Raw genomic sequence first — 14,983 nt, 5'->3', positions numbered from 1 at the left:
TGTATTTCTATGGTATTTTGTAAGCATATTTATTTTTACTTTTTTTTTTTTTTTTACTTTTTCAGTCAAGTTTTTATAATGCACTTATTTGTCAAAAATAAAGATTCTCACATAAGGCTGTATTTCTGAACTACTTCCTTTTTGCACATAATAAAAACTAGCCTCCTATTCCAGTAGCAAAAGGCCCAAGGCAGAAACAGTTTGCCAGAAAATTTAAAGTAGGATAAGTTTTCACAGCTGCCTCTGGACAAGGGCTCCATTTAAATACCTTGTGAGATGCACGAACCCCTTCCTAAAGCAAAACACCAAAACTTGCTTCCTCCATGAGCGAAAGCATTTTTTAGCTGGCAGATAGTGCAGGGCTGTGGCCAAGCTGAAACAGAAGCAGAGGGTAAACTTCCTTCCCTGCCTAATAGGTAATAAGACAGAAATTACCTCAGCAACCCTCTCATCCCATTTATTACAGAAACAGTAAGAAAAGATACAATGCAGGAAAACACCAACCATCCTTTCTTGTCAGGCTGAAAGAACCACTGATTTCTCCCCTTCATCCCCCACCCCACCCCAATTCCCTTAAACATCAAAATTTTGAGGTTCACTGATTGTATGTACCAGTGGTAAGGGAGCTGGCTGAGCAGAGGAGTCTTGTGTCAGGCTACCTCTAAGCCCAGTCAAGCAGAAGTCGTATTTGGTGGTCTTTTTGAAATAGTTGTCTACCTCCCTGTTCTGTGTGTGAGGCCCCCAGGGAAAAGTATGGCAGTAGAGGATGCCCAGGTCTGAGCTAAGCATGGTCTGTTCACCAGTGCAACACTTCTGGGGAGCAGTGATGAGCAGGAACTATGTGTGAGTTGGGACCTGTGGGCAAAGTATCCCTGAGGAAAAGTCCACAAGAACAAGAAACTAGTAAGAAACACAGGGCAGAAAGCTGTGGGACAAAAGCACAGCTGGTGTCTGGAAAGCTGGAGAGCCCTTCAAGGCTGGGATGGTTCCTCCTGCTGCAATCTATGTCCCACAAACAACATTTTCACCTCCAGTCAAGAAAAGAATGGCTCACCTGATCTTGAGCCCCAGGTGGTTTTTCCAGACAGTAGTCCATACATACCCTCTCACCTAAGACACAGTTCCTATCCAGAACCACAGTGCCTTGAAACGAAGGTGGTCCTGCAGGGAAAGTGGTGTTTAAGGGGGTAACATTCCATTTGGGTACACTGCAGCCATTGGCCCCCCTGGTCTAGGGAAAGCAGCTGGATTTGAACCAGGGAGGCTCCCCACTCTTGGAAAGGGAACCAAGCTCTTGCTCACAGGGCCATTCATCCTTGGAAAAGAAGCCGAGTTGAGACCCAGGGTACCGGCTGGTCTTGTGAAAGGAGTAGGGCTGATACCCATAGGGCCTGCTGGAGAAGAGCCCAGGTGCCCAGCAGTTGACCTGGGGAAAGCAATCTGACCAGGGCCTAATGGACCACTAGACCTTGGGAAGGTAGAAGAACTTGGACCTTGTAGTCCAGTGGCTCTTGGGAAGTTTGCTGGGTTGGGGCCCAGTGGCCCAGAGGCTCTCGGGAAAACTGCTGAAGTTGAGCCCTGGAGGCCAGCTGACCTTTGGAAGGTGGCTGGGTTTGAAGCCAGTGAGCCAGGCGCATGAGAAAATGGAGTTGGGTTCATTCCTCCCGAACCTGGCCCCCTTGGAAAAGGGTTGACATTTACACCCATTGGACCACCTGACCTTGAGAAATGAGCTGGATTAGGGCCTATGGGGCCAGGAGCCCTTGACATAGGTGATGGATTTGGCCCTGGAAGGCCCATTCCTCGAGAGCTAGGACCCATGTTTGGACCTATAGGACCAGGAACTCGTGCAATGGAGGAAGGGTTTGTGCCCATGTTTCCAGAAGCCTGGGACAAAGCTGAATTTGCTCCTAAAAGACCTGCTGCTCTCAGAATGGGGGCAAGATCTAGTCCTTGAGGTCCAGTCATTCTTAAATTAAGACCAGATCCAGTACCCAAGAGGCCACTGGCTCTGGCATCCAGATTAGGGCCTGGACCCAGGCCACCTGCTGCTCTTGGGTTGGGCCCGAGGCCTGGGCCTGCACCTGGGAACATACCTGACCTAGGAGCAGCATTTGTACCCAGAAAGCCTGATCTCAGATTGGGATTTGGCCCAGGACCCAGACCAACTGGCCTTGGATTGGTGGGAGGGATGTTCCCAGAGGGTAAGATACCTGCTCTCAGGTTGGGTCCAGACCCAGGGCCCATGGGACCACCACTTCTGGGGTCAGGACCGGCTCCCAGGATACCACCTACTCTTGGGTTGGCCATAGGACCTGGCCCTGGGAGATTCCCTAGCCTGGGGTTAGGCAAAGGTCCAGGGCCTGCAAGGGGCCCTGAGCCTGGAAGAGATCCTGTTCTAGAATTGAGGCCTGGGCCCAACATGCCACCTGGCCTCGGGAAAGAAACTGTGCCTGTGCCAGTGGGATTCATCCCTCTTGGAAAAGCCGCCATGCTTGGATCTCGAGCACCTGCAGGAAAAGGTGCTGGATTTGAAGCCAATGAGCTTGATGAGGCTGGAAAAGAAGATGGGTTCCTTGGAAATGGGGCCATATTTCCACCAAGAGAACTGGCCGCCATAAGGAAAGGATCTGAGTTCATGCCCAGCGGGTGGCCTGTGTTCAGAGCAGGACCCCCTTGTGGTCCAAAGGAGCTGTCAAGCCGTCCTCGAGGTGGCAGTGGAGCACGAGTCCATGGAGTCGGCCGCTCTCTGAGGAAAATCCGAGGTTCTTTCATACTTTCTTGGGGACGTTGGTGATAATGGGCTTAGGGCGGGTTTTGAAAAGGATCTTGTTTTTGATGAGTGCTGTCACCAGGTACCGAGTGCCAGTCTCGCCGCCAAGCTCATCACAGTCCTGCTCCCCTGGAGTGTGTTTGACAAGGACTGCAAACGGTTTCTCGAGGTGGATGATTTTCCCATACAGGATATGATGCCCCACAATCAGCACAGGGGTTCCCTTTGGCAGAACAGAATGAAACACCTGAGGTTCAGGACAAGGTCACACCCCCAGGTGCCTTCCAAAGCTGCACATGCAGGCAGTGCCAGCATTCTACTCCTCGCTGGTCTGGCTCTGTCACCGCTGAGCGGTCACACTGGACCACCCACCCTTTACATCCTTTGTAAACCCACGTTAATAGAATTTCCACTTTGAGAAATGTGACCTTTCCCAGTTCCCCAAAGCTGAATTTCCCTACTACCACAGAGGCCGAGAACAAGCAGAGATTCAAACCCGAGGGCAGTCCTCTAAGTCCTGGGAGCACCACCTCGGTGTACCTCGCTTTCCTGAGGCATCAGGCGGGAAAGAAAAGCCCCCTCACCTCAGTGGTGTAATGTAGGTCTCCCAGGAGGTTTCCAGCTAATCCGGTGCTGTAGCGAGCCTCGATCTCCCCCTGTAGCTCCATCAGCACCCATTCTGCCAGGCCTCCAGCCCCCGCACTGCAAGCAAAGGGCTGGCGGTTACAATATTTTTGAGGGGTGAAGGATGAGCAGGGTCCTACACCACCAAAGCCCAAAAGAGCTTTGTTTTGAGCATTAAGAACTTGGAAAGATGGGAAGTGCTAGGCACCAAACTAGAATTCAAACTGCGTGCACATATACCTGTTGACCCTGATTCCTTCAGAAAAATGTCAGATCAGTATAGCCCTGATATAGAATTCTCACTACATAAAATTTGAAATGCTTTCACTCACCTGGAAACAACAATCTGCACCATGAGCCTTCTGTCTTAAACAACTGCAACGAGCTGGAGAGAGAAAAGGAAAAGGCCTCAGGACATTCCTACAGATGGGAGGTATGATTTACCCCTTACGGCGAGCTGGGCACTTTCCCAGGTGTTCCAGAAATGCTTCATTCTCCCACCACTCCATAAGGTTTAAGTTTTCTTTGGCTGACACTGCATACAAAGAAAGCTGCCTAAGAGTCACAGTAGTTGATTATATTAGGGACAAGTTACAGGTATCAAAACTGTGATCAAGGCCATACAAGCCACAAAATTAAAAACAGGATTCGAAACCAAGACACACTGTATAGACCACACTCTTGATCACTAAATCAACTGCTTTTCTCAAATTCATTATTTTTAAAATAAATTTATTTTTTATTGCAAAGTCAGTCTTACAGAAAGAAGACAGAAAGATCTTCCATCCGCTGGTTAATACACCAAGTGGCCACAACAGCCAGAGCTGAGCCAATCTGAAGCCAGGAGCTTCTTCCGGGTCTCCCACACAGGTGCAGGGTTACAAGGTTTTGAGCTGTCCTTGACTGCTTTCCCAGATCACAAGCAGAGAGCTGGATGGGAAGTGGTTCCGCGAGGATTAGAACTAACGCCCATGTGGGATCCTGGCACATTCAAGGTGAGAACTTTAGCAGCTAGGCCACCACCAGGCCCATCTTCATATTTCTTAACAAAGAAATCAAGCCAGTTTCTACTTTCTTCTTTGACAATGACAAATTCAAGACTATCATTTGGTTTTTTTTAGGGTCAAGGAGCTCCCCTGTCCCTTTAAAAAATAAAACTAAGGGCCCAGAGCAGTGTCCTGGCAGCTAAAGTCATCGCCTCGAACGCACCAGGACCCCATATGGGTGCTGGTTCTAATCCCAGCTGCTCCACTTCCCATCCCGCTCCCTGCTTGTGGCCTGAGAAAGCAGCTGAGGACAGCCCAAAGCCTTGGGTTCCTGCACTCACATGGGAGCCCTGGAGGAAGTTTCTGGCTCCTGGCTTCAGACTGGCGCAGCATTGACCATTGCAGTCACTTAGGGAATGAATCATCAGACGGAAGATCTTCCTCTCTGTCTCTCCTTTCTGTATATCTGACTTTGAAATTAAAAAAAAAGTTCAGACTCTGCCCTCCCTTAAAAAAAAAATAAAAATAAAAATAAGAGAACTGAAAGTTTCACAGACAATTTCAGCGACAGGTAAGATGATTTTTAACATTATCTTCATTACACGCTTTAGTCACTTTTCACTAAGAAACCCAAGACCCCTCCCCTTAGAAGACATTTTCACTTTGTGCAACAGCACCACCTAGTGGGAACTTTCGAGTATTCCATAAGAGGGTTTAGTTTCTTTGCAAGGCAGTTGCTGCCAGAACAAAGGTATGAAACCCTGCTAAATCAAAGCCAAACTGGGCCAAACTGTTGTCACTGGACACACAGGATGTAACAAGCACACCAGTACTGCCCATCTGGTCCAGAAATGAGTTGGCACTGACAAAAGAAAACACTAAAGTTTAAGGCGGCTGCTGACGGGAAAGTGCTCCTTCAATTACGCCAGGGTCCTGTATAAAACTGAAAGCCAAGTGTGGGTGTCACCACCAACATCTCCCTATGACCATCTGAGAACGGTAAATCCTATGTCCTATACCCCACCATACAGATTTTATCGCAAAGAAAAAACAACTTCTAGCCCTGACTCCAGCCGACTGTGCTGCCCCCCAGCCCCGCCCTGTTGCTGCTGCTGCTGTCAGCGACATCAAGCCTGGCTTCCACTGCAGGTGCGAAGTTGGTGTTACTAAAATGGTATTCCACTGAGCCATCCTGAAGGCCAGAGGAGACAAGAGGAAGCTGTTTAAGGAATTCAATGACTATTTTAAGAAAATTGATCTCAACCCTGACAATTTTGTGCCAATTTCTGGTTGGAATGGTCATAATGTGCTGTGGCTCACTGTTAATATACTTTGGTTCAGGGATGGAAAGTCACCTGCAAAAATGGCAATGCCAGTGGGAGCACACTGCTGGAAGCCATGGAGGACATCCTCCCAGCGACAAGCCCATGTGTGTGCACCTACAGGAAGTCTACAAGCTTCTGGGCTGAGTGGGGGACTGCTCTCATACTCGCATGGTGGGAATCTTCATGCCACTGTCACAACTGCAGTCCACTGAAATGCACCATGAGGCTTTTGAGTAGAGATTTCCTTGAGGACAATGTGAGCCCCCACCCACATCAGGAATGTGGCACCCACCAGGACATGTGGGTTAGGATAGTAGGGCTGGTTGAACTAGGCCTCAATGCCCACTGACATGTATGTTAGCTGAATGGGATGTGGGACAGGATGAACATGCTGTATATAATGACAAGCACAGGAACCAGGGCTGAGGGCAGACCTAGGTGAGGGTTATCGGGGGTTGCCCCGACTAGTCCATAGCTCCCACTGGTGTAAGAGAAGGCCAAGTGTCTGGCGGGCATAGTCAGGCTGGGCTGCAACACCCATTGGTTTGCATATGAGATGGGGCTGGAGGCAGAGCTTGACCAATGATTGCAACCACCAGTGTGTACACAGGCTTATGTGGGTGACAGACTGAGCTGGATCCAGTATTGGCAAGCACACACAAGAATCAGGTCTGGGATCATCTCAGATGAGGTTTATTTGGGGATCCCTCCAACTGAATTGCTGGACTCAGAACTTCAACCATTTGGAGAATTGCAAGTCTGACTGTGGAGTGCATGTGTCAGAGCTGAGCCTCCTCAATCGCTTAGATGGAGCAGGGAACAACATGGAGGAAATGGCAGTACACTGGGGCCTGCAGAGGACATCTGGTACTATGACAGAGGAAGAACGGCAGAACAAATTGATCAGCTATCCAGCCAAATGTTGGCAGTGAATATTCAGGAAAATGGAGACTCTTAAGATGGACTATGTCAGCAAGTAGATCCTGGAGGAATTTCATTGTGCTTGGAATGGCAAGATCAACAGCAATTCACAGACACTGAACTATCAAAACCACTTGAGCAGGACCCTCAAAACATGACCCACACTGGGGACCCTGGGATGACGTTAGGTGGCTATCCCACATCCCAGGGTATGGAGACAGTTGGGAGGCTGGGTGTGGCTTCTCCCATTACGTCCCCACTAACCCCAGATACAGGAAGACAAAAGGAGAATGTGGAGGGGTCTCACCCACTTCCCTTTAGCTCTTGACCCTTCCCACCCTAATCAACTATGCAAATCATCAAAAATAAAGGTCCCACCACAGTAGCCTAGTGGCTAAAGTCCTCCCCTTGCACGTGCCGGGATCCATTATGGGCACTGATTCGTATCCCGGCTGTTACACTTCCCTTCCAGTCCAGTCTGTGGCCCGGGAAAGCAGCTGAGGAGGGCCCAAAGCGCCCCCTGCACCGGCATGGGAGATAGAAGGTGCTCTCGGCTCCTAGCTCCTGATCCGCTCTGGCTGTTATGGCCACTTAGGGAATGAACCAGCAGCAAGCATATCTTTTTCTCTGTATCTCCTTCTCTCTGTATATCTGTCTTTCAAATAACATGACATAAAATCTTAAAAAAAAAAAGGCAAGGTGTTATGAGCGTAATCAAAAGTGGAAGACAGAAAGCTGCTGGAACTGGCAAGGTCACCAAGTCAGCCCAGAAAGATCAGAAGGCCAAATGAATATCCTCTGTAATACCTGCTGCTCTAGTCTTAATCAGAGAATGGAGGACAGGTTTCAGAACTGCTTGGCTAAACTCAATATTACTGAACTATAATATTGAAAGACTGGTTCACAGGAACAATGCATCTAAAACTTTCAACAACAGAATGCTTTGTGTACCACCTGTTTTATTTTCATGGGAGTTTTACGAGTTTCAAGAATCACTAATTTTTAATGGAAACAACTTGGACGAAAGAGGTGTCACAGAATTTTGAGACCCTTTAAACAAAGTTTAGTGAGAACACCTCCCCCCCAAATAAACCACAAAACCCAAAAACACAGCTTCATTTGCATTTGTCATTCTGCAAGGGCAACTCAAGGAGGAGAGGGGAGCAGATGGGCTAAGTCAGAGTCTGGAGTGTATGGAAAGGCTATTTGCCAGGGTTTACCAAATGCAGTACATAAAGTTAACCTGTATTAACTGTGCTCCAACTTAGTAAATACCTGACTAAAACACAAAGCAAGCCCATAGATTTACTATGTACCGACCGTCTGAAGCCCCGCCCTGCCGCCCAGTTATGAAGCTCAGCGGTGTCTCATGCTGGCAGTGTGACGCTGTGATGTAGGTGCTCATGCTCATTCTGTGGATGAGACACACAGCTCACATGGAGCACACTCACAATCACAACCAACTTCTCTGTCCCAGGGAAAAGCAAGGGCCAGTGAAGCATGACAAGGAAGCAAGGCTTCAGGCAAGCAGCAAGCGCACACCAAGAGCTGGAAAGAACAGCAACAGGACTCGGAGAGGGTGACCCCAAGTAAGCAGACTTCTCAGAGTAACACGGGCTGTGGTAGCACCTTAGGGTGATACATAGCGTTTAAAGGACTAGGATCTTCCAACAGACAGAAGCTCCACATCTACTACAAATGAACAAAACACTTCGAAAATTCATCTCTTGGGGCCAGTGTTGTAGCACTACAGGCTAAGCCACTGCCAGCAATAACAGCATTCCTTGAGCACCAGTTCAAGTCCCAATTGCTCCATTTCTGATCCTGCTAATGCATCTGGGAAAAGCAGAAGAGTGCTTGGGGACCTGCCTCCTGCATGGAAGACCTGGATGAAGTGCCAAGCTTCAGCCTGGCCCAGCCTTGCCCTCTATATTCCTTCGAGGACTGAAGCAGTGGATACGCAATTCTTCTACCTCTGCCTTTTAAATACGTTTTTGTTTTGTTTTTCCCTTTATTTTTAGGAGCTGACGTGATGGCTTAATGGGCCAATCCTTGCAGCACCAACATCCAATATGCACACTAGTTTATGTCCTTGCTGCTCCAATCCCCTCCATCTCCCTGCTTACAGCCTGGGAAAGCAGCAGGTGATGGCCTTGGGACCCTGTACCCACACAGGAGACACCATGGAAGCTCCTGGCTTTTAATCGGCTCATCTGTGGTCACTGTGGCCTTTTGGTGAGTGAACTAGCAGATGGAAGACCTGTCTCTCCTCTCCGTAAATCTGCCTTTCCAATACAATCTTAAAAAAAATTTTAAAACAGTGCAATAGAAGTTATTTTTATTTGAAAGAATTACAGAAAATGAGAAGATGAGAGAGAGATACTTCATCCAGTGGTTCACTACCCAGTCACTGAGCTGATCCCAAGCCAGGAGCTTCTTCCCAGTCCCCCACATGAGTACCAGGGACCAAGGCCTCAAAACCATTGTCTGCTGCTTTCCCAGGCCACAAGCAGGGAGCTGGATGGGAAGTGGAGCTGCCAGGATTAGAACCGGCGCCCATATGGGATCCCGGTGTGTTCAAGGCGAGGACTTAAGCCGCTAGGCCATGCCGCTGGGCCCCAAATACATTTTCTTTTAAAAAATTTTTCTAAGAGCCTGTCATTGCAGAGTTGTAAAGTTGCTGCTTGCAACAATGTTATCCCACACAGACAATGGTTTAAGGCCCAGCTTCTCCAGTTTCTATCCAGCTCTGTACTAACTTGCCTGGAAACGCAGGGGAAGATGGTCCAGGTGCTTGAGCCCCCGCAGCTGCCATGAAAGACCAGAAGCCCTTGACTGCTGGTTTCAGTTTGGCTCAGCTCCAGCTGCTGCAGCCATCTGGTGAGTGAACGATCAGATGGAAGATCTCTGTCTCCCACTCTCAGTGCAACTCTGCCTTTCAAATATACTATTAGGGCCTGGCGCAATGGCGTAGTGGTTAAGGTCCTTGCCTTGTACTCGATGGGATCTCATATGGGCACCAGCTCTAATCCCGGCAGCCCCACTTCCCATCCAGCTCCCTGCTTGTGGCCTGGGAAAGCAGTTGAGGACGGCCCAAAGCTTTGGGACCTTGCACCCGCGTGGGAGACCTGGAGGAGGCTCCTGGTTTTGGACTGGCTCAGCTCTGTCCGCTGCAGTCACTTGGGGAGTGAATCATTAGACGGAAGATCTTCCTCTCTGTCTCTCCTCTCTGTATATCCGCCTTTCCAATAAAAATAAATAAATATTTTTTTAAAAAAAATGAAATTCCTTTAAAATATATATACTACTAAAAAGTTCTTCCAAATAAACTTCTGATGAACTCAGGATACAACATATTTCACGATGGGCTTAAGTTACAGTAAAATATAGGTGGTTTAGGAAAACAAGGTGTTCATACAGCCACAGACAATGAGATCAATGCCGAGAAGAAACCAGTTTCCAACACTGGAAAAATCAATCTAAAATTTAAGTCCATGAATCATAAACTCATGGTCATGTGTGAGCTGTCAGAAAAAGTGAAGACAGAATGGCTCAATGGCCAAGATCCTTGCCTGCACACACCCTTGATCCTGTGTCAGCACTTGTTTGTGTCTTGGCTACTCCACTTCCCATCCAGCTCCCTGCTGGTGGCCTGGGAGTGCAGTGGAGAATGGCCCAAAGATTTGGGACCCTGTACCTGACCTGCATGGGTGACCCAGAGGGGTCTCCTGACTTTGGATCAACTCAGTCTAGGCACTGCAGCCATTTGGAAAATGAACCAGCAGATGGAAGATCTTCCTCTTTGTAACTCTGCCTTTCAAGTAAAGAAAAAGCAAAATAAAACCCAAGTAGAATCCTATTAGTAGTAAGTAATACAATGAGAATTGTCTGTGGAATAAAAATATTCTTAACTGTTTAGTCGTAACTCATTCTACCACTAAAAGCGATTTCTAGTTGCTAGGCTGTTCTTAAGGTGGTTTCATGAATATACTTATCAAATCACAAAAGTAAGCAGGTAGTCAGCAGAAAAGGTCTTCCAGTGAAGCCTGATAAGTAAATTCAATACAGGTCTGGCTAAACCCAACTAATTCCGCGGTAGTTAAGAAGAATTTCTTTTTTCACAGGCCCTACCCAGAATCCAGCCCTGCAGCTTTGGAAGCACACAGAAAGCCAAGCCTCTTCCCCCTGCAGTAAGTTACACCTTCCATCTTGTAAAGGGCTAATGTACTAACTAAATATACAAACTCTACTACTGGAGTAGTCAGAAAACCTTAGCTTTGGGCAAGGAAACTATTCTATTTAAGAACTTCAACACTTTCCCCACCAAGAAGCATTGACATCAAATTTCTTCAAGCAATCTGGAATAGATGGATCTGCCTTGTCCTCAGTTTCTGATACTGTGGTTAAATGAGTTCAAACCATATTTTTTGTACTTGTACTAGATCTGTGGGATATGCCAACACCTTCAACCCCAGACAGAACATTCTCAAGATTTAAAAAACAGGAGTTATCATGGTAGCATAAAACAGTAATATTTTATCTACAGAGCTTAGAGCTCTCCTATGGCATTTGTTTTTAACCAGTTCTTCAGTCCTTGAAGCAAATTTTATGGTATGGCAATATCCTCATCATTTTTAATTATCTCAAATATTCTTATAAATACTGAAATTGAGACTAAAGAGAGAGCTCTAGTTTGGAAAAGTTTTCTGGCACATGCCTGTAATTGTTTCACAATATATTCAGCTTCCATCTCTGTTCTGAAATATCTAACATGAGGATCATATGTGATTTCGTAAAAAACAAGTGAAGGCAGGGCAACACCAATACAAAGAGATCTATTTTTTGCACAGCACATCTTTCATGAACACTTATTTGGATTCTCTCATATGAAAACAATTTATAAGGTAGACATGGCCTCCTCATTGGATAAAGAGGAAAGCAGCTTAGAAAAACTGTGGATGGGCCTGGTGCGATAGGCATAGTGGTTAAAGTCCTTGCCTTCCTCGCGCTGGGATCCCGTAAGATTGCTGGTTCTAATCCTGGCAGCCCAGCTTCCCATCTAGCTCCATGCTTGTGGCTTGGGAAAGCAGTGGAACCCTGCACCCACGTGCAAGATCCGGGAGAGCTCCTGGCTCTGGATAGGCTCAGCTCCAGCCATTGTGGCCGCTTAGGGAGTGAACCACTGGATGGAAGATCTTCCTCTCTCTCTCTCTCTCTCCTTCTTTGTATATCCACCTTTCCAATAAAAATAAATCTTAAATAACAAAAACAAAAACTGGCTACACAGCTAGAGGAGTCGAGCCCCTCTCACACTGTACTTCTGTAGGAGATAACTCCCTTGCCTTACAGGTATTAAGTCTCATTCTTATGTTGTTTCACAAATGACTATGGAAATCTTGTGACATGTCACTGAAGCATCTATTACATCCGAGGTAGGAGCTAAAAACAAGGAAGGTCAATTTTTTAAATCTCCAATTGCTCATGTTTAGGTTTCTGAAACTAACAGAAATATACTTCATGCCACCCAGGATTCAAAACTGTACCCTAAACCTCTGCTCCTTCCTGAGAAGAAAAATAAGGCAAGAAAATACAAGACGTTCTTTGTCATGAGCTCACTTTAGTCTTCCACATACTTCTCTTATCCTCAGGTTTCTGGATGGTTAAATATTGTTACAAGACTACCAAGGTCTTAAGATCAGCCACAATAAAACTGGTATCTACCCAATTAAATAAAGAACTTAAAATAAGAGGCTTCAACTGGATGAGTAAACCTAACTACAATTAAATCTTGCTTTTCACAGCTTTTCAGTAGAATCTCTCCACCAAGGCTTTCAGTTTTAGAAATTTTGGGAGAGCCCAGCACAATAGCTCAGGGGCTGAATTTGTTGCTTTGCACGTGCCAGGCTCGGCACCAGTTCAGGGTCCGTACCCTTCCGCTCCACTTCCCTTCCAGCTCCATTTGTGGACTGGAGAAATAGATGGCCCAAAGCTTTGGACCTCTGTACCTGCAGGGAGACAAGGAGGAAGCTGCTGGCTCCCAGTTGGCTCAGCTGCAGGCATTGTGGCCTCTTGAGGAGTGAGCCAGTGCATGGAAGATCTGTCTTACATCCTTCTCTGTGAATTTGCCCTTCCAATAAACCTTTTTTAAAAATTCTAAACTTCGGGAGAGCATCACACTAAAATCTGGGCATGGTGCTTGCACCCCAAGTGTCTAACTTCTGACTCCAGCTTTTCTGCTAATGCAGACCCTGGGAGGCGGCTATGCTGGCACCAGCAGCTGGAGCCAACCACCCTGGAGAGAGTTCTCAGTGTTGACCACATCTGTTGAGTGAACTAGCAGGTAGGAGTGCTGTCACCAAAATTCTTTCACTCAGCTGCTTTTGGTCCCAGGTCTATATTTTAGGGATAGTCAAATTACTTGTCAGACAGCATCTAATTTGTCAGTTATCCTGTAAGCGACAACAGCTGAGTCCTGTTTCTACAGCAATAAACCCGTGGTACATTTACCTTAAGAGGTTGTTTTAAAGACTTTTGTAATGAGTGCAGAGCTTTTAGCAGCGTTTAACACAGCTAGCCTTCAGGACCAGGCTAACTATGCAAACGAACAGGACTCTTTCTCCATGTATGTACAGCAGGACCCATGTCTGAACACTGCCTGTATAATTAACACTGCCTGTATAATTACACCATTGGAAAACAACCCAAATATGGCAATCAGGGTTCAAACTGCTTCAGGGAGTATGTTCTGGAAGGTCTGGGCTCTAAATTTAACTTTCCCTGGGTACTTTTCAGTCAAATGAACAATTAAAAAGTCTGATATACAACTGAACACAATGATTTTTATTAGCAGTGTTACTGTGATTCTTCCGTGTCTTAAGGGAATGGCCTTAATTTCCAAGGGGTCTTGTCATCAGAGCTTTATGTCACTAATCTCCACTCCTGTTTCTAAATGAGACATATGGCTTGCCTCCAAAAAGGGGTTGTGGAGGGTAGGTGGGACTGAATGCTTCCAAACTTTTCATGTCATTAGTGTGTTCAAAAACGTGTGCAGATACTTCTCACCACACTTGAGGACTCCCACGTGGGAGGAATCCATGACTGTATTTGCAGACAATGAGTGTTAAGATGGCTTCAGTTGATTTACTTCAGTTTTCTGCATCTTCTGCTACCCTGCAGTCCCATCTCCATTTTTCCCTAGCTGCTAATCCACCCTACCCCCTCATCCCCTTCCTTTCCTCCCCATGGGGCCTCCTCCTCTTCTAGTTCCCCTCCACCTTCCCGACCCCTCCCCACACCACCCAAGGCTACCAACACTTCCTAGTCCTGGTTCCGCCCACTCCGGGACTCCACTTGGCCCCACAGCTCGCATAACTTGCCCCTTTTCCGGCCTCCCAAGGAAACTAGTCTGCCAACTACTTTTCTCCAGCCCCCCGCCCCGACCCGAGGAGTCTTCCAAACGCTTCCCCCACCTCCCAAACGTTACTCCTTAGGCGTCCTCCTTCCTCCAACCACCTCTTTCTCCGCAAACCGTTCCCGGGACCCAATTCCTAAGCTCCTTCCCAACTCCACCCACAAGGACTCGGGATCAACTCTTCCACCACCCCCTCGACCCGACACCACTTCCCGAATAATCTCTCCCAACAATCTGACTTAAAATGTCCCTTGCAGCGAACCTCACGTGCCTGCTTACCCCCCCCCCCAACCACACACTTCGGCTAGCACCCCCCTCTATCTCCCGGGGTTTCAGTCCACGCGGGGCTGGATGCCCTCTCCCCAGCCGACAACCCCCAAGGAGAGGGGAAGAGCCCCTTTCCCGCACGTACCTCGAGGCCTGGGCCCGCGCCGCCCCCTTCTCCGTCCTCCGCCCGCGCTCGGCCACCCTTTCCGCCCTTCCTCCCGCTCCGCCTTCCGCCCTCGCGCCTGCACACCGACCCCTGCGCCCGGCTCGCCACCCCGGCACCAGGGTCTCCCCGCCACCCTCTCCGCGGCTGTCTCCCCGCCCCGGCCGGCCGCCCCTCCCCCGCGCCGCCGCTCCCCGCCCCTCGCTCGGTTCGCCATTCTTCTCCCGGAGCCGTGCGCCCCGCCCGGCCCCAGCTCCCCTAGCTGCCCGCGCCGTCCCGCTGTCGCCCACCCCCGGGGCTCAGCCCTCGATGTCCGCGGCCTCCCGTGTCCCCTCACCCTCGCCAGCGGCCTGACCTGCAATGGCGGCCGCCGAACGCGGCGCCGCGCGGCCAACGGGCGACAACCGAACCTCCCGCCGCCGTCGCCGCCGCCGCTAGGACTGCCTGCGCACTTCCGGCCTCGTGCCGCCGGCACTTCCGGAGGCGGGGTCTGCCAGGGCGCAGGCGCGCGCG

At 48.5% G+C, this 14,983-nt stretch overlaps 2 protein-coding genes across 3 annotated transcripts; both read right to left on the bottom strand.

The window, feature by feature from the left end:
• Positions 1-431: 431 nt before the first annotated feature.
• DERPC (DERPC proline and glycine rich nuclear protein) lies at positions 432-2,775 on the bottom strand. The gene has a single exon (XM_040982476.1). It carries the CDS (start codon positions 2,773-2,775, stop codon positions 1,180-1,182), a length of 1,596 nt encoding a protein of 531 aa, XP_040838410.1. The 3' UTR covers positions 432-1,179.
• On the bottom strand, positions 2,772-14,898 carry CHTF8 (chromosome transmission fidelity factor 8). 2 transcript variants are annotated; one of them, XM_040982477.1, is made up of 4 exons: positions 14,826-14,898; positions 3,730-3,782; positions 3,358-3,475; positions 2,772-2,996 (listed from the first exon to the last, which is right to left on the bottom strand). In XM_040982477.1, the coding sequence occupies exons 2-4, from the start codon at positions 3,750-3,752 to the stop codon at positions 2,772-2,774; spliced, it is 366 nt and encodes a 121-aa protein (XP_040838411.1). In that variant the 5' UTR covers positions 3,753-3,782; positions 14,826-14,898. The 2 variants fall into 2 exon arrangements, with proteins under 2 accessions (XP_040838411.1, XP_040838412.1); XM_040982478.1 differs by lacking the exon at positions 14,826-14,898 and adding an exon at positions 9,745-9,776.
• Between the last annotated feature and the right edge of the window lie 85 nt (positions 14,899-14,983).

The sequence above is a fragment of the Ochotona curzoniae genome, unplaced genomic scaffold (genome assembly GCF_017591425.1).
Source record: "Ochotona curzoniae isolate NIBS_2020 unplaced genomic scaffold, NIBS_Ocur_1.0 contig_3622, whole genome shotgun sequence".
NCBI lineage: Eukaryota > Metazoa > Chordata > Mammalia > Lagomorpha > Ochotonidae > Ochotona > Ochotona curzoniae.
This window is presented reverse-complemented; position numbering and strand designations above follow the sequence as displayed.

What these genes read in the sequence shown, in the direction of transcription:
- DERPC (XM_040982476.1), bottom strand. Translation starts at nt 2,775, where the DNA reads ATGAAAGAACCTCGGATTTTCCTCAGAGAGCGGCCGACTCCATGGACT.
- CHTF8 (XM_040982477.1), bottom strand. Translation starts at nt 3,752, where the DNA reads ATGGTGCAGATTGTTGTTTCCAG. An exon ending in GTGCAGATTGTTGTTTCCAG is followed by an intron (nt 3,476 to 3,729) that starts GTGAGTGAAAGC and finishes CTTTGCTTGCAG; the next exon opens with TGCGGGGGCTGGAGGCCTGG. An exon ending in ACCTACATTACACCACTGAG is followed by an intron (nt 2,997 to 3,357) that starts GTGAGGGGGCTT and finishes GTTCTGCCAAAG; the next exon opens with GGAACCCCTGTGCTGATTGT.